General features: G+C 37.7%; 1 protein-coding gene across 2 annotated transcripts in view; it reads left to right on the top strand.

Moving 5' to 3' along the window:
* Nucleotides 1–21,857, top strand: part of NFATC3 (nuclear factor of activated T cells 3) — a 66,330-nt gene extending 44,473 nt beyond the window's left edge. The window contains exons 9-11 of one of the 2 annotated variants that reach the window (XM_084294726.1): nt 85–1,137; nt 9,670–9,771; nt 18,357–21,857. In XM_084294726.1, the coding sequence (XP_084150852.1) occupies nt 85–1,137; nt 9,670–9,771; nt 18,357–18,481 (1,280 nt within the window). In that variant the 3' untranslated portion in view covers nt 18,482–21,857. The remainder of the gene's footprint in view (nt 1–84; nt 1,138–9,669; nt 9,772–18,356) is intronic. The other variant, XM_084294727.1, reaches the window with a different exon arrangement.
* The last annotated feature ends 1,173 nt before the right edge of the window (nt 21,858–23,030 follow it).

The raw sequence follows: 23,030 nt of genomic DNA, 5'->3' as shown, positions 1-23,030 counted from the left end.
ATGCTGTTTTACTTTTTCTAGTTATAATGAAGCAAGAGCACAGAGATGAGGTGGAATTGTAACATTCTGTTTTACTTTTTCTAGTTATAATGAAGCAAGAGCACAGAGATGAGGTGGATTTGTCTGCGGTTCCCTCTTTGGCCCTGCCTCACACAAGCAACGTCCAGGGCCTACATTCTATCCGAACTCAGTTGCCTTCACCAGAGCAAGGGCATCCTCATGACAATTTACTGTCTACATCACCTAGGAGCCTTGTGTGTCCAGTTCAGCCGCCGTACACAGCAATGGTGACCTCAGCAGTGTCCCACCTGTCGCATATGCAAGGTAGAAACCTTAGTCCGAGTGAGGAGTGTCACGTTTTGCCCCCTGCTGTGGTTCAGTCTTTTCAGGTAACATCAGCACCTCCTGTGAGGCCTTCCTACCAGCCTATGCAGTCTAACGATGTATACAATGGACAGTCTGGTCTTCCCATAAACTCTGCTGCCAGCCAAGGATTTGATGCTATTTCATTTCAGCAGGACACAGCTGTACCTCATTTGATAAATCTTAGCTGCCAAGCTTTACCACCAATGCCGTTCCACTCTTCAAATCCAGGTTCTGTGTCAACATCGAGTACCGCAGGGCACCCGCTAGCACACTCAGCTCATTCGGGACAGTCATCTTCGCACCTACCATCAATGGGATACCACTGCCCGAGTGCTGGGCAAGGCTCCATCCCTTCTGCAATGAGTCGCTCCCTTGGGCAGTCTTCTCCCCAGCTGCAGCAAGTCCCGTACCATCCTACAAACCCAGCATCTGCTTCATCCCCATCCCCAACAGCTTCCCACCCTATGGTCCATTCACCGCTGTCTGGACCTTCTTCACCCCAGCTACAGCCTATGCCTTATCAATCTCCTAGCTCAGGACCTGCCTCATCTCCCCCGCCAACCACTGTAAGTCACTCGGGACAGCATTCCCCTCAAGCACACAGTCCTGCACTGGGAGGTCTTAATGCAGCTTCGTCCCTAGTACACCATACCGTATGCGATTCATCTCCATTTTCACCAGATGGGGCAGCTATTAACATTAAACCAGAACCTGAAGATCGAGAATTGAATTTTCAAACAATAGGACTACAAGACATCACACTGGATGATGGTAAGCAGATCTAATATTTTAATACTGGGATATAATTACATTAAACCAGCAGGTGTGGGGGAGGGCTGTTTAACTTAGAACACTCTTTACAAGAGTAAATTTGTACTATCAAAATGGAGTCATTTTTGTGCCTAAAGCAATGACTTATTTAAAACTAATTATATCAGCTGTAGTTATACAGTTCAAGTACTTCAGTCTAGTTTGCTAGACTTTGGTTTTAGTCATAAAACAGGGCCAGAGGATTAACTCATACATACTGACACCTTATATACAAGGAATTAATTTGAAGCCTCTTCTGATTGTCTTACTGGTATGTTTCAGTGAAAGTCCTAACAATGTCTGAGTTGCATAACTGTAGTTTGGAGTCTTGTTTCATGGGGTTGTCCGAGTTTTGACGGACAACCTACTTCACTGAAAATGTAGCACATGCATTTTGGCACTGTCCTAGTCTCTTCATAGGCATTCTGTAGAAATGCTGTTGTCATTCAGCACCTCTGCTCACGGTAGCTGTATGCTTTTTCCTTACCACTTTGGCTACATTTTTTTTTTTTTTTTTTTTTTTGAGAATTCACTTGCTTACCATAAACAAGGACCATGGTGGAAGACATTCTAATGCTTGAGGCCAGACTGCAAAGTCCTCTACTTTAAATACTTGCACAATGTTAAGTTAAAAAACTTCTCCAACCAAGTGGAAAGTAAGAGAGAGCAGCTCCTAAGCATCAGACTATTTTAGGCATAGATGAGAAGCCATTTAAAGAACATGTCAGACTAAAATAACTGAAGAAACAGAAGGCCTGACCTTCAGAGGTGCTTGATATTGATGATGGGAATCTTACTAGTATCTTTTTTCTACAATAGTCATAACTGTAATTTTTGTCCTTTGTAATTATTTAATTGCATCAGCAGTAACAATACCATAAAGATTTAAGCATAGGTCATCTGTTAAATATCCTGATCAGTCCCAGTTCCTTGCCTAAATGGAACTTTGCTATTGTAACCTCCAGTTGGTAGGAAGAAAGTTTAGTAGGAAATGCCATTAGGACAAAGCATACTAGAAAGAAAATGAGAGAAAGTGATAATGTAGTTGGGCTCTCAGTTACATGGCCACCCTAGTTAAATAATACTCTGGTTTTAGAAACGCTGCACAAAATCAACCAACTTCCCTTAATCTAGAAAAGAATGAAGAGACTGATCCTTTCATGGACTTGGCTGAGGGAAGAAGAGGAAGGCTTTATGAAACAGAATACCTAAAAAAAAAAAAAAAAAAAAAAAAAGAAATAGATATCTATCTACTTCTATGCTTTAGGAGTGAGAAAGAAATCTTAAAGTTTGAAAAAAAATGTCATGGTAGAAGCTGTTTTTTTCTCATCCTGCTTCCCTTCACACCCACCAAAAAGATACAGGAATAAAAAATTAAACCCAAAAAAATAAATACTGTAGTTAAATATAACACAACCTAAGTAGAAGTGTTTCGCATTTATGAGCGGTTCAGCAGTTTGTCTGTACCTGTTTGGGAGTTAGAAGGAATGCACAGCAAAGAAGAGAGCCATATTTTTTTCTTTTTCCTATAGCGTAAATACTAGCTGCTTTTAGAAATATAAATAAATATAATGAAGCATATAATAATCTAATCTATTTATATATTATTATATATATAATGAAATTACTGAATTGTTTCTGTGCTGACAAACATATTTTATACTTTGAATCACAGGAAAAGTTGAAAGAGATACGTTATAAAAGGCTGACCACTTGCTAATACTTTAGATGATTTGTGACCACAGCTTTAATAATTATTACTTCTTAAATAACGCTGGTTGGAGAATTTTAAAGCTCTGATAACTGGCGATTAAATGATACATTTCCTATATGGAAACAGAACTTGGTTTTAATACTAAACAAGTACTTGGCAGCAGCTATACATTTACAGGCACTGAGCTTACATTCATTTCATTTTAATATTACTGGCATACAGTGATTGATTTATTCAGTATTAGGATTCAAAGAAACAGAAAAACTTGTTTTTTGAATTTTTCATTTCCAACCTCAAAATTTAAATTAGATGTCTAGCCTGAAACCTGCTGTCTGAAAAATCTTGAAGTTCATAGTGCAAAGGAACAAGCTGCTCAATACTCTCAACATGAATAAATACTTCCTCTGCTTAATCAGTTTTAAATTAGAAAACATGTTTAGACAGGAACACTCTTTTTGTAATGTATCTAATATATTACTGTGGTTTATAAGATAATTTGAAAAATTTGCTTTTGTTTATAATTGAATTTTCGTTTCCATACAGATAGAGCTAGACACAAATTGTGAATGAATTACTCTAATGTTATAAGAACTATGGAAAAAAAAAATCCAAACACAAATGCATACGTAGATAAATATTGATATGATATGTTCTCCCAAGTAATTTATCAAACCTGAAAGCTATATTTAGCTGGAAAACAGGTTTTTAAAGGTTACCAACTTAAGGCAAATAAACTGCTCTCAAAATAATAGTAAGGGAAAACCAATTAAATTTTTTTTAAAATCACATCTGGATTAGAGTTGTTAAATGTCGAATAATATTTAAGTCAGGAGGTTAAAACAGAAAACAACACCCTGACAGCGTAAGTATTGTGTCTTTTAGTAGTGTGCAGGATTTCAAAATTAGCATAGTAGATACTTTATTTGCCAAGAAAATATTTGAACAAAAATTCAAGTGCAGTACAGAAGTGCTACTTCTAATTGCTTAGCTAGACAGAGTATGATTATTAAAAAAAAGCATAATAAAAAAGTAGCTAGTAGTTATACATCAGTTTTGTTAAACAAGACTCCCAAAAGTGGATTTCAGTGCCTCTTCAGCCAACATTCAGGTTTTTTCTTCAAACTCTGACTCTCCTCCCCCCAAATCTGAAACTTAATGTAGAACTACAATGCTGCTTCATCAGCACTCAAACCAAGAGCATCTGGATTAGTCTTGATCCAGCATCTACTGGAAGGTGTAACCCATCTGGATTCACCATTTACAGTTTCTGCGAAGTCAGATATGCTTGGTAATGACCAGAATGGGGTGACTGTTAAAATCTTGTTTTATTCCCTTGCCCAATATGTAGTAGTGCAAGTTGGGCTCTGTTTGGACTACAAGTGACAGAAGATTGCAGAATTTAAAGGCAGATCCTTTACCTGTACATCTGCAGAAATTACACTGAATTTCATTTTTCCCCTACTGAAACTTGGGTAGTCATTTTTGAACAGGATCTAATTGATGTTTTAGCCTTTTCTGATCCCTTCCTTGCATTTGCTTGTGTGTATAGTGTCATTCCTCTTCCCCACAATCCTTTCTCCCCCCACTTAATGAAACAAGAAATCAAAGTGCAGAAGGGCATCTAGATACGGAATTAGAATTACATTACAGAAAATGTGTGAAACGTAACACAAATTCAAAGTAATTTGTAGCGTATGTTACCACTTAAAAGACATTCTGAAAAACAGTACTTTTTTCTGCTTAGGACTTTCCAATAGGCAATCTGCACAGGTGGAGAAACTTTTGGACTGGAACTGCATAAAAGCAGCTTCCTACTCTTTATTCGTCCCATCCCTTTCTCTTCCTCCTCCCCCAGTCTCTCCCATGTTGGACCTCCATTTTCCCTTAACAGCTTTCACCAAGTCTGTCTTCTGCACATCTTCCCAGGCTAACTGTTCCCCGTACAGATGGCAGAATAATTAGGGCCACACGCAGGTGTAAACAAGAAGGCTAACATGACAACCAGGCAGCCGGTCACTTCCTGTATCCATCATCCATACCATGCTACGTTGTGTACTCATCTAACGAAGGTCCCATTCCTTCACAACTTGAAAAAGTCAGTCAGGCTCTGTCTCGTCGTATGATGAGGCCCTGTTGATTTTACTCACTGTTTTTAAGAAGTGCTCCTAGTGCGGCAGTTTGCCTATCCCACTGTCAAGTTTTAAATCTAAAGCTATTCTAATACTATTGATCTAAAACTTAGGCTTTTGTGTTTTTTTGCAGTTTAGGCGTGAGCTTACCTTGGATTTCACGGCTTTCTAAAGTGATGAGATTTCTGTATTTAACCATTTTCAAGGTATTATGTTAGGCTATATTCAGCAAATCAGGATGACCTTCTGCTAATCCTCTTACATTTTGTTACTCATTGCATCTCCATTACATAAAGCCAGAGATTAGAAAATTCAGTATGTGGATTTATTATAAATCATAACTAGAAATCCTCTAACAGTTCTGTGTACATAAAGCAGCAAGTCTGCTTTGTCAGGCGCATTCCACATAGAATTCGAAGCCACTTGCATTCATTCATTTTAATAGTTCTGTGATAACTCTTCAGTGGATAAGTTCTCTTGCTTGGAAGCTCAGAAATTATTCTGATCTTTACTAGAAAATCTGTGGATCTTTACAGGCATCTTTTTACTTTAGCTTCATCTTAACTTAGCATCACTACTTGTATCCTATTAGCAGTAACTAATAAGAAAGTTTTTGCAGAATGACTGTATTTTCTATTTCTATGTATTTAAAATTTTCAAATTAATAGGTTGTTCTTAATTAAGACAGCTTCCTGCCAAGGAAAGCATTGAAGGTCAGACACTAATATTAAATCCCAGAACAAAATGGTGCATCTTGCAACATACCTGGCACGGATTTCTGCAGCAAGAACTCCAGCCTGCATTGTACACTGAACTCAGAATATTCCTGATTTTAAAAGGCATTCAGAAAATGGCACTGCTGTGGATTGTTTAATAAGGTTGTGTTTAAACTCCCATCTTTCTTATTATTCTGTATCTTAAGTATACATTATCAAGTATACAGGCTTTGCAATAAAAAGCAATATACAATTCCTACTCTTCCCATAAGCTTTGTGGGCTCCTGCAGTGACGTCTTGAGATTGAGTAAGGTGATACGGCAAAACCTGACATGTGTTGGACAATAATAGCACTCTGCTTTTAGGATTGGGTGTTATGAATAAAATAGAGAACAATCCAGATGCTAAGCAGTAGATTCAAGGGATGAGGTTGGAATAGTAATTAAAAGTGAAAAGGATGTTATCATCCAGGGTTGTTAGCAGTTAAAGGATGTTATGTGGATTCTAGTGGATTAGTTCATAAAATTGAGGCCAGGAAGGTGTCTTTTGAGAAGATCAGTTATAGGCTGCTGATGTGTTAAGAACTTTGCACAAATCCTCAGATCACTGTGACCAGCTAATGTATGAATCCTCCTGTTTGTCTCTGAGAGCTGCAAAACACCTCATATCTATTTCCAGTTAAGTACACCTAGTTGTACCACCACAAAAAGATTCCCATTTAAGAATTTGGACAGGTTTTCCAACTCATTTTGGAAATGCAACTGTTATGTCTACATCATGGTGCAGATACTACCACTAGGAGCAGAGCTGAAAGGAGTTAGGCATGTCATCACAACACTGGCAAAAATACGCTTAGACACTTCTGCACTGCTTTCCACAGCCCAGCATGTGGCCTCCAGCTCCAGGATTCACGCCTAATGCTTACTATGTTAAACTGTTTAAATTCATTTATTTTCTTGCTTGAAAGAAAGGGTAGCGATGTGACTTACATAAGGTGGCTTCACTACAATATATAAATGCAGAGTGTGACATCATAGCCATGACATGGACAGATTTGTTACTGTACTGAGCAACTTACAGCTTGTGCTGTAACTCTGCAGCACCCACACACTGTCTCTATTAGCTGTAAACATATGCCCATGAAAACTATGCTTCTAACATTTCATACATCTTTTTTTTGTTTGTTTTTTAAAAAATAAAAAGTAATTTTTAGTAAAGTTGGTGTAAACCCAAAACTTCTAAAATAAGTACATCTTATGGCTTGAAGTAGTAACTTGCAAGGCCACTCATCGTGTCCTTGAGAGTTTGCCATTGCAAACGTGGCCTTCCATTTGCCTATTTTTGATCACCAACCCCTAGAGTCACAGCAGAGAAGACTGAGGGTTAATTATAGCCTGGCAGCTGCTGCTTTTTTTTTTTTTAAAACAGGAAAGTTGACACTGTACTACTTGCTGGTTCTGCAGAGTCAAAACCAGGCTAAGTACATGTACGTGGTGCTAACGGTGATGTAGCTGCAGGGCTTCTCAATATAAATACAGCTGATAGAACTCAATCCAGAGTTGTTAAAAGAAGGCCTATATGCAAGGAAGCACGTGCTGCAGTCTGTCCCTAATGCTATTTGAGGTTTACTGATCCTTGTTACATCTGTAAATACAATAATTCAGTCTGCTGTCATCCAAAACACAAGTTCCTAGCTGGATGCAGCAATACCACCAAGCCTTGACTGTTGGTACAACCTGCCAGACACTTTCATCAGATATGAAAAACCCACTCTGGCTCTACCAGCACCACAAACAATGTGCATTCTAGTATAGTTTGGGGGATCCACTGTTCTAGAAATAGCACATCTTCTAGGTTAAGACTAGCTGCCCACGTCTTACTCAGCTCATAGCAGTAAAGGATATACAGGCTTTTAATTGGATAGTGCTAAAACAAAACAAAATAAAAAAACTAAGATACTTGAAGAGATCCTGAAAACCAAATGGTAGAACTCCTTTAACTTTTTGATCTGCCTGGAGCCTATTACAGAGCTACAATTTTTCATTGCTTTACAGCTCTGACCCAAGTCTGGTACAGCTAATGGAAATGGGGGGAAGGGGGGGAGGGCGGAATTTTCTCAGCTGTTTATGAAATGATAAGGTAGAAAGATATTTTTAATGTATGGTTATTTGGTACCTCAAGTTCTATCCAACTTCACTGCTCATATACAAAACCCTTACGCTGTATTACCCACTTATAAAGGCTGTTGCTGTATTTACCACGTTTCACAAACAACAAGTATTGTGCCTAAGGCACGTGCATGCTTCATTCCAGCAGGTACTGGCAGGAGACCTGTTATACATGCTACATACAACATACAGTGTCAGGAATTTGTATCAGTGAAAATTCAATACTGTCACCAGCTGTGTATCTCAAGTAACTCACAGTCCCTCTATGTATGAAATTAATTGGGAAAAATTTAATCATATTTCTCCACTAGTGACAGATAATCCTTACTGTATAAATGATGCTGACATGATTCAGACACTTGCTTAAAAGGAGCAATTAATTCCGTTGTTTGCTTTGGAGGCTCTCACTGTTGTCTGCATCTTTGAAAGCCTGAGCTTTAAAGAACACTGTGAAAAAGTTAATTTGTCTCATCCCCAGGTAGTTTTCTGCCTGGCTCCCTGGATTCGATGTGTATTTAAATGTCACTTTCCTGCTGGTTCTACCAGCTGGTGAGAAAATGCTCTTTTCTTAATCTCCTATTATTTGAGATGAACTAATGAAGAGTGAGCTTTTCTCAAGAGTTTGTCCTTCATCTGCTCCTTTCCTTCAAAATGGCAGTTGATATTTCTTTGAAACACAGCTAATGCCTTCCACTTCCACATGCAACTTTATGCTTCAAACAATTAAGCTTGACAAGTCATCCAAAGAAGCAATTTGAACTGCTTGAATTTCAGGAGGGAATGAGAATAAACTTCATTCTCCCTGGAGTCCTCCCTGAGCACTGCTTAGAAACCATGCTGGCAAAACAGCTGTGTGGCTCTATCCAGAAGGCACAGTTTAGACAGTTTTTGTAGCAGTTTCGTTAATTGTATTAAAGGCCCGTTTACAAAAATGTGTGGCTCCATCTTAGACAGAAAAGGAAAAAAAAGGTATCCTGGTATAAGTTCTGCATAGTCACTAATCACAGCTGCATAAATACACTCTTGTTGGTTAAATTAATAAATACACCATTTTACATTCATTTTTCCCCTAGGAACAGTTCAGTGAAGAACAGTTTTCTTCTTCCTCTTTATTTCTCACAGTGCCTCTGACAGAGCCACCTACACCAAGATAATGCTTTGTTTTCCCACACTGCAAACTGTGTGGCCTTACTGACTGGAGAGCAGTACCTTGGGCAAAATATTCAGATAGTCTGACAAGTAAGGAGAAGCAAACAGCTGTTTACAGGAATTGTTTCCATTGTTTAAAGGATAAGAGTCATAAAAATAAAGGTCTTATTTACTAGCACTACCATGCCTACCATGTTCAGTAGAGATGCTGTCAAGAGGTATAAGCACTCTTCATTTGACTGCATTAAGTAAAGCAGGTTGAGAAAACTGACAGAGGAATGTGCTAAGCCAACACAAATTCTAAATGAAATTTATGTAGCATCAAGTTCACAATTATACAAGTAGGTAGACATCCAAAAATATTAACCATTACCTTTATGGCTCTGGCTACAAATTGAAAACTAATTAAATATACAAGATAAGTGATACTGTTTCTAATAGGCACTCTGACAATTTATAAATAGTTATTGTCAACGTATGTAGTAGTTGTGAATGAAACTGGGTATTTAAAGTTAGTGCTATTAAAAGAAAACTGAAAGTCACTTCCTGGTTGAGTGAACTGTAACTTCTTGGTTTAGTCCAGTCAGTAGTTATGTCTGTCTTCTTCTCTGACACAGACAGTTTTATCTCTGACCTGGAATACCAGCCATCAGGTTCAACAGAGAAATGGACTCAACATTCAGCACTCATGTCCAACTCCTATGTGGAAAATCTAGAGGGTGAGTCTGCTTACGGAAATGCTTCAATGTTTGAAATTGGAGCACAAAGGAGAGGGGAAGGTATTTTAATAGTCCTAACATATATAAGTGAAAAGCACTATATAGTACTTAAGTATTGCTATAATTGGACACCTGTGTATTCTGAAATAGTTGGAAACTTCAGAAGTTGTGAACCAGGTGTACACTCACTAAGTAAAAGCCTCCACCTGAAGTATATATAGCTGCCACAGAACTTCCTGAGTGCTGTAGAATCTAGTACAATAACAGAAGAGGATATGAAAATCTTAACCCAAATACAGCTAAGGTTGTAAAGTGGCCAGATCAGTTAATTCTGAGAAACTTGGAATGTTTCTCCTTTTTTAAAAAAAAGATACAGCGATGTCAATCTAAATAGATGGAACACAGTGGCATGCACTACCAATCTAAGTGTCAGAAATTTGGGTTTCATAAATAGAGTTCTAGTTGAATGCATACTATGCAATTGGGAAAGTTCATCTGGATTTGCTTTAAGGTGCTTTCAGCTTCTTTGTCTCACGTATAAACAAGGTAATTATGCACCGTGACTCTTTTAAATAGTAATGTTAGAAATTGACAAGTGGTATATTGGACGTGTTTGTATTTAGAGTCATTTTTCTTAAGTTTTTCACTTTACTACAAACATGCCCAAAATGCCGAAGAACTGCCCTGTCCCTTTACATATATATTCGATATATATAAATAGACGGACACACAGTCATGTACATACACCCATATATATGTAACATGTTTTAGTTTCCCTGTAGATTTTTAAAGGGGAATACCTGTAAGCGTACATTAAATGTAGGGTTGTTACCACTAAAGTAACCTAGATCTGTTATAGCCTTAATAAAGCTCTCACACGATTAGTGTGTAGATTTACCTTAGATTTGCTCACGTAACTAATTTAAAATAAATCACAGCATTGGTCTTTTACCATCTTTCAAAAACTTACTTAGTCCTGCTTTACTTAAATCATCAGAATGCGATCAGTAAGGTAAGTAGCTACACTTCAGAATGGCAAAACTTGCGAAAGGACTCCCTACAGTGAATTGACATTTAAACATTTTGAAACAGCAAACTGATTAGTAAAATACCAGCTCTGGCTTAGATTATTTCTGTGTTCTAGACTACTGCCTGTGCAATTCTGGATCTAGTAGGTACAAAATGATTGTCGAAGAAAAGTTCTTGAATGATGGACTCAATGGGGTAATAAAAAAAAAATAAAATAGCATGCATCAGTCTTGTCGAGTAAATGGTGAGACAGAGGCTGACAAAACCCAAACATAGAATTACAAGATGTATGCTTCTGAAAGGGCACACAAACTTAAAACCAGACCCATAGAGGAACACGCTTATTCACAAATACTAGCATCTGAGAAACACAATTGGGAAACGTGACTTTTTTTAATTAAAGTAATAGGTATTTCATCTAAGAAAGCAAGTCAGTGGGATGCTAATCCTGTAATGTAAACTAATATTTACACAGGAAAGCCAGAAGAATGGTTCTGTATCTTAAAGAATGCTTAGTGTCAAATCAGACAAAAGAACTGTATCACTCACTAGGATGGACGCCAGGCTTAAATTAAGAGTATAGCTCTGAATTACTCCACTGAACAGCACAGCAACCATAACTGTAGTGTGCTGCAGGAGATCAGACAATGTGCAAAGGCAGGAAACACACGAATGGAATACTTGAGTCATCCTTTATAGAATGGGTAAGTGTGATGAGTGCTTCATGGAGCACTAAGTCATGAGAGGAACCCACAAGGGGAAACATCTCTTTATTTGGTCCCAAGTAGCGTACAGGAACTAGTTAAAAAAAAATATATTTCTTCATTTTGTCACAGTCTCAGCATTACAGGCTGAGTAAAACAAAATTACAAACTTCAGTAATCCTTTGAAAGGGGAACTACAGGAAAACGGTAAAACTTAAGAAAAAAATAGATGGTCAAAAGGGTAAAATAGTTGCAAGTGGTCTGCAAACTACTTGCAAAGGTTCAGACTGTGTACAATTACCAGTTAGAGAGTCCAGAAGCTGTTTCCAAATACCAAAAAGAGAAAAGAACATGAAAATTATTAGGTTAAGCTTGAAACCTGACCAACAGATGATAAATCAGGAATTCAGTTTAAAGTCGATAACTATCAATGACCTTAGAAAATATTTTGTGTTGATGTTCACAACCAAGGAACTCGAGATTATTATGCCAGAGTCCTTTGAAAGAGGAACTTAATGCAGGATCAGTCTCAAGTTGAAGCATCAGAACAAGGGTTTCGCAACAAATAGATAAAACAGACAGTGAATTCACTGCAACCAGATGAAAAGCCATACAACAGTTCTGGAAGAGTAAGCACCAGTTGAACCATTAACCACAACGTATAACCTCTCACAACCCAATTTGGAGCCAGAGGACTGGAAGCTGATAAATGTCACACTACTGCTGCTGAGCTATTCAGAATAGTGAAAAACAAGAACTGGCTGAAAATATCTACAGGAAAACCTCATGATTAAAGAAAATCAATGTTACTTAAAGGAGTGGCAATTACGGTAAGGGAAGGAGGAAAAAGAAAAAAACACTGCCCTATTTCCATACACACAGTGATAAGCTCTCTGGACTATTCTTATTTAAAGCAGTCTTAAATTTAAAATGGACAATTCTATGAAAATTTAGTTGTTTTAAAGGGGTGAATAAATGCCAGGAATGAGTATGAAACCAGCAGAGAACAAATACAACTGCATAGATAGGGTATGTGCCCACATTTCAGTTATGGTCCCCTTCTCTCCTCCCTGAGCCCACAAAAAAATTAGGTGCTGTTTTGGTTAAGGTCAACCAGCAAGCTTAAAGATTTGGAACAGAAGTTCCATTGAATCAGCTAGCTCTCTCCAGCCAGGAGAGATGAATGGGAAATTCATTCCAGGAAAATGAATGTTGGGAAGATGTTAAAAATGAATGGGTAGCTTGGAAAAACTAACAAACAAGCAAAAAAACTTACTGAGAAAGCTGATTAAAAAAAGTGTTCAGCAAGTGAAGTAACGGACTGATACAAATAAAAACCACTGATATGGCTACATGTAGTTAACCTTTGGAACTTATCGCCTCACAGTGTTGCGGATGCCAGAATTTTGCACAGACCCAAAAGACCCCCGTGAGAAAAATCCAGATTGGACTGTTCAGCACAGAAGATACTGTCTTAGGAATTCCCTTGGCCAAGCACATTTTGAAGCCTGGTAGAAGCATCATGATGTTTTTTCCCTACTTTTCTCTCTGTCTCTGCTATTGCCCATTACATATCTAGTTTGTGATCTGAACTGGTTTCCTGATAGTTCTCCTTAGAGGTTTTCAGGCAGTATTTTGACCTATGAAAACCTAAAATGCTTGGCAACTGCTTATTACAGAGACCTGTAGAAAGGACTGATAGTAGATTACCATGCTGATTATAGATTACCAGCTTCCTGCAAGGTAAAGGAGGTCACTTCATTATTACCAGAGTGGCCTTTAGGGTTCAGGAATGAATGACTTATGTTTTTCTGTGTTCCTGTACAAAATACGTGTCTCTTAGCCTTCACAGAAACTGGGGGAATGAGGTATAGACCAAATTAGGAGGATGCTAGTTCTGGATTGACATTTCATTTAAAAAGAGAACACCTTCACTTCTGAATTTAGAACTTCAAACACCTATCTCAGAGTTTACGCTACGTCTAATTGTGCTTTTATTCCAATATGAAATATGTAGTAAGATGGTAGAAGTATACAAGATGACTCACAAATTATGGCTAAGTCTCACACTGAAAAGGTGACGTTGCAGAATTGATGAAAGAAATAAAACAGGAGGAAAAAACAGACCATACAAATATACAAAAGCATCAGTTCCTTTTTAGAACTTGCTACTGCAAGCTGTTTTTTGTTGTTGTCATTATTTATTTATTAAAAAAACACAACCTATTTTTAGAAATCACCAGCTCTTACGATGTTGTGATGTTTCATAACACAAGAACCCCGTTCTGTTCAAAACAGCTAATGCAGATAACTTTGTAGGTGAGAATTTCTCGCAGGAAGTTGCTCCATATGGGACACAGGACACATCTCCATTGGAACAGCTGACAAGATTACAACTCATAGCTGTGTGTGTCACTCACTGCACAAATGGCTGAGCTGTTCAACCCAATTCTAATTTATTTTAAAACTCTGGATTGCAAATTGCAACAGTTAAGGAATCTTCACGAACAGTCTGGCTGTTCATGCTGCTAGCAGCTGGAGCAATAGCTTTATCAGCTGTCCCAGTGTAAGTCTTTAGGGAGCAAGAGGCGAAGTCCTCTGACTAAAAGTCAAGGGGGAGGCAAGCAGGGAGCAGGGAAGGAGGAGCCTCTAAAGAGTTGTGGTCCGGTTTTTATATCAAGCTCAGTGGCTCAGCTGTTGTTCATGTGTGTAGTCAGCAGGGACTTAAAAAAGCAAACAGAACACTGTGAAATCAAAACAGTGGGAACAAACCGGGAAAACAGAATGTGTGGTTGCTCTTATTTTACAAGCTTGATAGCAAACCCCAAAGTCAGAGCTGGTTATCCTCTACTCTGTTCCACTGGTACGGGTGTTAGTATGCTGCTTTTTTTTTTTTTTTTTGAAAGGTTATAGGGGCTGAGCCTCCAGATGACTTTCAGACTTTGTGGTTGGAGGACAGGGAGACGGAAGCAGGGAACCCTTGCAATACAACATTACAATCTTACCAGTATTTACAGGTCCAATCTAATCTGTCTGTAGCAGAAGGTTTTTTCTCACCATGCTAAATTCGGTTCTGCACCACCTATTTTTAAGTATGGGTATAAATTTGCCAGCCAATTTAAACTATGTATAGACATTGGGAAAGAAAAGGATAAAATTATTGCAAATAAAATAACAGCTGAAATTCTGAAATATGGGATAACTGCCAAAGAAGTGAATGAAATAGACCCTGGAGAGTTATTAAAATAATTTCCATTTAACAGCTTGATTTAAAATACCTGTTTTGCATTTTGATCCTCGCCATATTTGACAATCAAGCTTTCAGAATGCAGTTATTGCTTTTGTAGTGGACGGACTTGCCATATTTCTACACGGATTGTAGTGTGTGCCACTGCTCTCATTTTTGATCTGATCTAGTCATTATTAAAAGATAAGCAACCTAAACTGTTAGCACATTAAGCATCTGATAACACTTTTGATGTTACCCATGCAATTGGCATTGATAAACTAAAAACAAGTTTAGGTCATCAGTACATACTGAGTACTAAACATTGGTTAGATCTCTAATTATTTGTATGTAAAATCTCTCTGATTCTTTTGGAAGTAGGGGTCTGGGGTGTGGGATTAGTATTCAAATCACCTGGCATGAACATACCAAACAGGCAAGAGTTTTAGTATGCAAATTCAAAAAAAAAAAAAAAAAAGTAGTAAGTTGAAAGAGTCAAGGCCCTATTCCCTTCCATCTTAGAACTCATGAGATTGGCTCACCTCAAAAAGGGAGCAGAACTGTAAGCTACACTACAGGAATGAACCTGGCAGACTGTAGAACCTTAACAGCATACCCAAGATCAGGATTGCTCAATCCTGAGCAGGCTTCGCAACCTTCCCCAATAAACTTATGTTGAAGGAAGAAAGGAAGTTTTATAAAAAAATATGTGCATGTATTTAAAAAGAATATATCTTGGTTTCCCAGTTTCTGTTTGCTGATTGAATAGCTTTTACAGTTAAGTAAAAGGTATATGAAATCTTTCTAGCCATATTTCAAGAACAGTATGACCCCTACAGCACGTAGTTGAAAATAGAAAAGGTGGGATAAAGCATTTTGCCACAACTATAGAAAAGAAGTTTTCTTTCTGTTATAGAGCACTGTCAGTGTACCCCGAGCTCTGGCCAGTCTCAGGCTGTTGAACTAGACTTCCTCTCCCAGTTTGTCATGTAAGAACTAGCCAACATTATAGAAAATCTGTGCTTATGTTCCTGAATTAAGTCTTCGGTTTTAATCACAGAGCAGTAAATGTTCTGTGGTAATATTGACCCTGTATGGAGGAAGATCATGCATTCAAATTCTAACTTGTGGATTTCTAATTTAGTCTTTAATATTAATTTTATCAATCACAAATGAGTACAAAGGGGAAAGCACCATGTGATTTTTACGTTCAGTCTCATATATTTCTCTGCAGTCTCTTACTCATCTTAACAATTACACAATTTATATTTTAAACTTTCTTAATTTCTACCATCACACTGTCAGAAAGACAAGTTAGTTATGATAATGCTGGTAAACGTAGGCTGTCCTTCATAGAAAGCCAAATGCTTCCCAATTTCGATATATCGAGGCATCTCATTAACTGCTGCCTTAAAGCTGGGTGGTACTTCCTGAGCTACTCCAAAGGGCTTTGCGGCTGCCTGAGATTCAATATGACTTCTTTGCAGTGGTTGGGTTTTCCTACACTGGATCAGGGCTCCCCAGGCCTCCCTTAGAGGCACATTATCACAGGACTTGTGGAACAGCCCTGTCCCCGTGTCTCCAAGCCAGCAGCCAGGCTGCCATGCTGTGGGTTAGCACACTTTGATCTTGGCTGCTGACTTCTGCAGTCTGCACTTTCTTTGAAACATTTCTACCATCATCTGTACATAACATAAAGCAACCTATAGATGTCTGGAGTGTGCTTCCCCTGGCCATTTGTTGCCTGCAGATAAATCTCTGTTGGTCACAGGCTAAAAATGTTGCCAAAAAAAGGTTCTGTAACACCAAAATACCAAGTGTGACAGAGATACCACACTGAAATTAAAAACAAAACAAACACTACAAACTAACCTGTAACTTCAATACTCTACCTAATGAATTATGCAGAACCTTGGCAAATAAAACATCACATGACCAGCTATTGTTTTCATGATACAATGGGATTTAAGGAAAGCGTAATGCCACATGGGGACGTGCTATTCACTTAGTAAACACCACTGCATGTGGGAACTACAAAATGTTGAACAGTATAGACCAGTTTGATATGCTGCTGCCTACTACAGATAGATATATCTAAAATCTATCAAAACTTAAAGGAAGTAAGAGTCTAATACTTTCAAAGCAAAAACTGGATTTAGCTATGTTGCTTTTTATTGTACCACTCAAAGTTTTAATGGTACTGAATAGCTGCAGTACTGGATTTGCACAAAGCAATCTGTTCAGCAGCATGCAGCAGATAATTGTTAGGGGTCCCACAGAGCAAGCCAGTCAGTATCCTGACAGAAACTGAGGGAGCACGGTACTTAAGCAAAAATCTGAATTTTGTTTAGAAAAAAAAAAAAAGTATATTGTTTTTTAACAACTGTTTACTTATGCATTATTTTGATTAAATAAAAAATGTTTGGAAAAGCATCCTACCTGTAGTCACACAATTTTCAGTGGCATAGTGCTGGTTTAAGTTCTTTGAACTACATTTTTTTTAAGCTTAGCAAATTGCAGTCTTGCAATGCTCAAGGGAATTTGTTAGTACATAGGTCATCTGGACTATTTTAACCTTTGGGCTACCATAGTGTGTATTTTTAAACAAACTGTCCTTGCACTCATGCAAGAGAATACCATTGTCATTGATCGACTGTTAGATAACAAACACCTCCTCCGTGATTACATAGGGGTACATGACATAAGGTGTTCTTCAAGCTTTCCCACATAAAGCACGCAGACAGAGCCTGTCTACAAGAGCCGGATTTCGTACACATTCCACATACAGCAGAGCATTCACAGTATCTTAAGCTTTTTAATAAAAGCAATTTACTAGCAGAAGAACAGTCTTAGTTACAGTTACACGAGGAGTGCTCCATATTCAACAAAAGGATCCCATTCTGTGCATGCTTATAGAACATCCAAACAAATTCACAACAGGGGCTTTTCTTTCACTACAATCATTTGGCATATTCAAAGTTTTGATGAATAAGAGATACTCCACATGTACTGTGACACACACACACAGAGAATTGATCTGCATATTAGTCGATCTTAATTCTTGACTGTAGAAAAGCTGACTGATGACTGAGGAAGATTTTGTTACTGAAGTGTTAGAAACATAAGAATAAAGAATAAGACTGAGTAAGATTAAGAAGACTGGCCAATTAAATAGGCATGTAGTATTTAAAAACAAACAAACAAAAAAAACACATTCTGTTAACCCAAATACAAGTTCTGAGGAAGTTCTGTAAGTAGCTAGAGAAAGCCTGGAGTTATTTATTTTGCCTGTAACACTTTTGATCTCAGACTTCTGTGGGGAAATTTGTACTGAACTGACCTATGCTGTGGCTGATGGTGATCTTGTTTTGATGAATATACATTTGCTTATTTTCTTCAGGAGTTTTAGAGATTTTCAGATGTTTATGGTAAGTACAGGGTGTAATAAGAGAAGCTAGGGCTTTTGCTCCTTGTTTAACTGTTACTGAAGTTTGCTCATTCATCCTCTGCTACTGAACTGCACCAAGGCTTAGCACTGCAATATTTCGATTTAAAAGAGATGGATTGATGAGTTCAGCATTTTGGAAAGTATAAAAACAGCCACTTCTCTTTTCTTTTTTTTGTAGTAAATGAGATAATAGGAAGAGATATGTCACAGATCTCAGTGTCACATGGAACAACAGTGGCCACCCAGTCTCCACGTACGTGCCCTGGATCTCTGGAGACAAGAATATCTGACGGAATCCAGTAACAGATAAGCTTACAACTCAACATCCATGAAAACTTCACGGTCTCTCTGAATACTTCTTCATCCTCTTCCTCTTTAGACTTACTGTGCTTCCAACTCTGTGGCCTTTATGAACTGGAACAGTGGATCCTTGCAAAGCCCTGTTAGTGGGTTACGTTTTTGATGTAGAGACAGAGCATTTATAGTTCCTCAGATGCTGTAAAGAGACTTCTTAAAATGGACACGTGGAATCTACACCAGATACTTAAACTGTTTTAAAGTTACAAACAAGCTTTGCTTTTTGCATTTAAATAGAATACTTTTATATTGTAAGTGCTTCAAATGTGTGGAGATGTTAGTTTGCTCTTATAATATTCACAGTACTGAATGTGGAAAAAGATTTAATACACATCTTCAGTGTGCTGCTTTCCCTTAGAGATAGTATAGTTTGTAACTGATGATTTGTTAACACCTTTTGGTCATTTTGGAAAGCCTTTAAGCTTATATTGTTTAATTTTATTATTATTATTTTTTAATATGATCTTCCAGTGGCAGATCATACCTGTCATCTGAAGCCAATGCCATGGAAGCCATTGTGTATACAAATACTGTAGTGTTTTCTTTCTTAGATTCATAGGAAGCAAAGCCAAATATAGATCTGCACTTGTTTATAAACTGAAAATGTTACTTGATAGGCTGCAAAAAGACCATTCCATCATGAAAGTGTTGGGATAGAAATGACATTCCAAAAATTTAACTTTTATAACTTTGTGGATAATCTTCCTGTTCTTTATTAGCACAGGCTCCTTCTTGAAATAGCTTTTTCTTAGAAAGTTACATTTGTAATCAAATTTGAGAAGTAGGGTTTTAGATTAAAGAACAGCAACATCAAAGCCATGTTAGATACAGGAGAAATTTTAGTATTTGCTGAGGATCCAGGTGTTCCTATTAACCCTGCAGAATATGGTTTTGAAGTCACCGATTCGGTGGCATTCAAGTTTTCCATGCAATAAATCATTTGATCACATCTGTATCTTTTATGTGCTGTATGCCTGACCATGCCACTTTGAAGTCCAAAAGGAGATGACAATTACAGTTCCTTAAATGTAAACCGTTTATAAACTTCAGACTGCTAAAAAGCAATTTCCTGTGAATTAGCAATTAAGTAGTATAATTTGCCCACATTTAATTGTAAATGTGTAAAGCAGAAGCTACCAAAGAAATGCAGAAGATTCATGGCAGCAGTAAACTGTTGTGCTCAAAGGATGCATTTCCCTTGCCCACATAACCTGATACATCTGAAGCAATCTGTTTACATGGTTATTAAAAGTCTCAGGCCTCTATGATTAGAAACCTAGGAGAGGATCTGAAACTGCCTGCTTAGGTCACAAATGTTTCCCTCCCCCACAAGAAATGGTAGTTTACATAGCTTTCTGATACGGAAAATACAGGGTACAACAATCACAGCCAAATAAGATGAGAAGCATCTGAGGTTCAGCATATTTAAGATGTTAGTTTTAGTTCCTTATTTGGGTAAGCCATGAAAAGAGAATACACTCAAAAATTTTGAAATACTGAAAATGTAGTTACACTGAAGCGTTCAGACAATTGTGGACATGTTAACAGCTAAACACACATGGAGGATGTGCCTGTGTCCTGTAGGAAAATATTCTAGGCTCTTAAAGTTACAGTAAAATGTAAGTCTTAAAGTGGACTTCATTACTGAATTGTAATACCTCTAAGAGTAAATTCGGATTCCTGATGTTGCGTTTTGGCAGATAATCACAGGGGAAGACTTTACATTTAGCCTTTTGCAGACAAACCGGTACTCCTAAATTTAAGTCAGCGCCCCAGTTCTAGCATTACAGTAGTTACACAACTGCATCTTTGTAATAGCTGAATCATGTACTTTTTCAAAGTCCATACATTAAGCAGGTGAAATTAAAATCTTTATCAATTGCTTCCTTTTAAGAGTGCAGCCTAAAGCTACTATCTCAACACTCCGTAGTTATTTCAAACAATGCAAAGACACTGTGTATGTGCTGGGAATCTAAGCATCCTTTTTGTGAATGTATTGTTCAATGGTGCAAATCTTTAGATTTGAAGTAAAAGATTGGCAGGGCTGTAATCTGAAAAGTGTGATATTACAACTGTCCCTCAGCGATGGTGCTTTACTCTGTCCTCTACTCATTTATTTTAAAAATCCTAGAAAAGGGTTAACATGCTCAGAAATGCATCTAGTCATGTTTTCAACATAGAAAAAAAACAAAAAAACAACACTGTAAGCTATGTAATTGTCTTCAGACTGCGTGCTGGTGGCAAGGCATGTTCCAGTTTTCATCCATTTATTGGGTCTTTTGCATTAAGCATCATTTGTAGGAAAATTCTAACTTAAAAGCTTTTCATACTGTATGGGATTTATGCTCCTTTATCCTACTGGTACAGACTCTCCTTGCAAGTTCTCCAAGTAAGTAGCTGGAATTCATACTGTACCTAAAATATAGGAGCCCAAACAATCCAGAGTTGCTATGCACTAAATTTTCTGATGCCTTTAAATACCTTGATGCCTGTAGACATAGAGATGCTTTCCTATTTAAAAATGAAATGAAAAAAAATATATATAGCTTTGGATACTAAAGCAGTTTTGTATTTGCCTTGTAAAAGCTTCAATACAAGGGTCTTAATTTTATTTTAGCTTGTGTGATAACGTAGGTAAAGACTGTTAATCTTGTATAATTTTAGTGATATAAAAAGCACACAATCTCTATTGGACTATGCAAAATTAATTAAACAGCAGAACCCGGCAACTGTTGATATTTTGTTGGCATCCACTTTCTGGCCCTTAAGTCCTTTCTTCTTCCTGAGACCTCTTCCAAAACTTGTACTGATTTAGATTGTCCTGAAGGAAAGCCTTAATGATGAGGTAGCTTTTCTATAAGGAAGGTCAGAAAAGATCAACGTTGAAAACTAAAGCTTATGGGACAATACATTAATCCGGGAGGGAGGGAGGGAGCTTTATTTCTGAAATTAACATAAACTAGCAATTTCAATTTGTGTAGAGACACTTTCATGTTGTCAGTGGAACTGCCATCCTTTTTAACCAAAGAATGAAAAGAACATGACTGTTTTGTTCTGATACAAAGCTTTGAAACTCTATTTTTGATACTCAGAATGGATGTCATTCCTTGAGGTTCAGAAATCGTTCAAATTGAAGTTTTATATTTAAAAATATGGGACAATAAAGATTAAGTTCTAGATGTTTACAGAGCCTTGTATTGTAATTTCATGTACATTTTGTATTTTAAACATTTTTGTAAGTTATGATTGCAGTGCTACTTGCAGAAATAAAAGGGAAGAACTTGCATTTAGGCTCTTAAATCATAGTGTTGAAATAAATAAAAAGAACGCAAATGCGTTGTCATTTATTTAAAAATGCATCTCTGACTGCAGGGTGGGAAGAAAATCCCTAGCTGTGATGCAGCGGTGACAGCTGCACTCCATCATGACATATAACATGAGGGACATTTAATATTCCTCCTTAGAAGAGTGGTGGGTTTGAACCAACATGGTAAGCGTGTGGGGCTCAGCTTAGCCCCAGGAACAGTGAGCCCGTACATAGTGGGTGGGCAATGGGCAGCTCTGACAGTTTCATTTTGCACAATAACAGGTGATTTCCTGCTTGCAAAGGTGATTGTTTCAGTTAGGCTATTACAGGATTATTTTCAGAAATTATTCCAGAAAGTATTCAGGAACAGCATTATAAACAGTAATCTCCATCCCTGAAGGGATATTAGCACAGGTAAGTTAAGCTGTTTCAAAAACAGATTTAAAATTCCTACAGTCTGAATTATTTTTTTTAACCCAAGGTCGGCTAATCAAGTGGTATGGAGGGAAACACCCTTGGCAACAGCAGAATCAGGCCCTAAAAACTACATCCCATCTCAGTGGAACTAGTGCTACTGAAAAGATTTATTTGTCTCCCTTTCAGTTTGGCCACAGGGTCTTTTATTCATCCATGGAATCCCACTTGCATACCTAGGTGTACTGAGGCATGCAAGTGTTCCAGTTCCAATGCTGAAGCAAAGGTCTGGCCTTTGCCTAGCAATGCACACCTGCCCCAGAGTGAAACAGAGTGAGATCACCGTGATCTCCTGCTCACATTGCAGTGAGAACATAGACCAGTTTAGGATTAGCCTCTTATTTACAGCGCTTGTCCTGAGCGATTACCTTCACCGATGGTTTTTAATCTAAAAATATAACAGAAAGGGGTGGCTACAGTGCCAGGATCTGAACGCGAAGTCATTATACCTGAGTTTTACTAAATATATACATGTTTTTTCAAAGCTGCTCCACACGTTTTTTTTTAGTATGATTACCCAGGATATAATTAGCGTATACCAACAATACTAGTAATAATCCATGGATTGATTGTATATGCTTTACTGCCAATTCAAGCCTTTCAGATGCAAGTAAGCTGAAGGCTGATTCACAAAGATTGATAGGGTCTGAAAGCTGATAGGCTTTGTGTTCCAGCCAAGGCATTTAAAGCTGAGCATAGTTGACCCCGAGCACC

The sequence above is a fragment of the Netta rufina genome, assembly GCF_964035555.1.
Source record: "Netta rufina genome assembly, chromosome: 13".
Lineage (NCBI taxonomy): Eukaryota > Metazoa > Chordata > Aves > Anseriformes > Anatidae > Netta > Netta rufina.
This window is presented reverse-complemented; position numbering and strand designations above follow the sequence as displayed.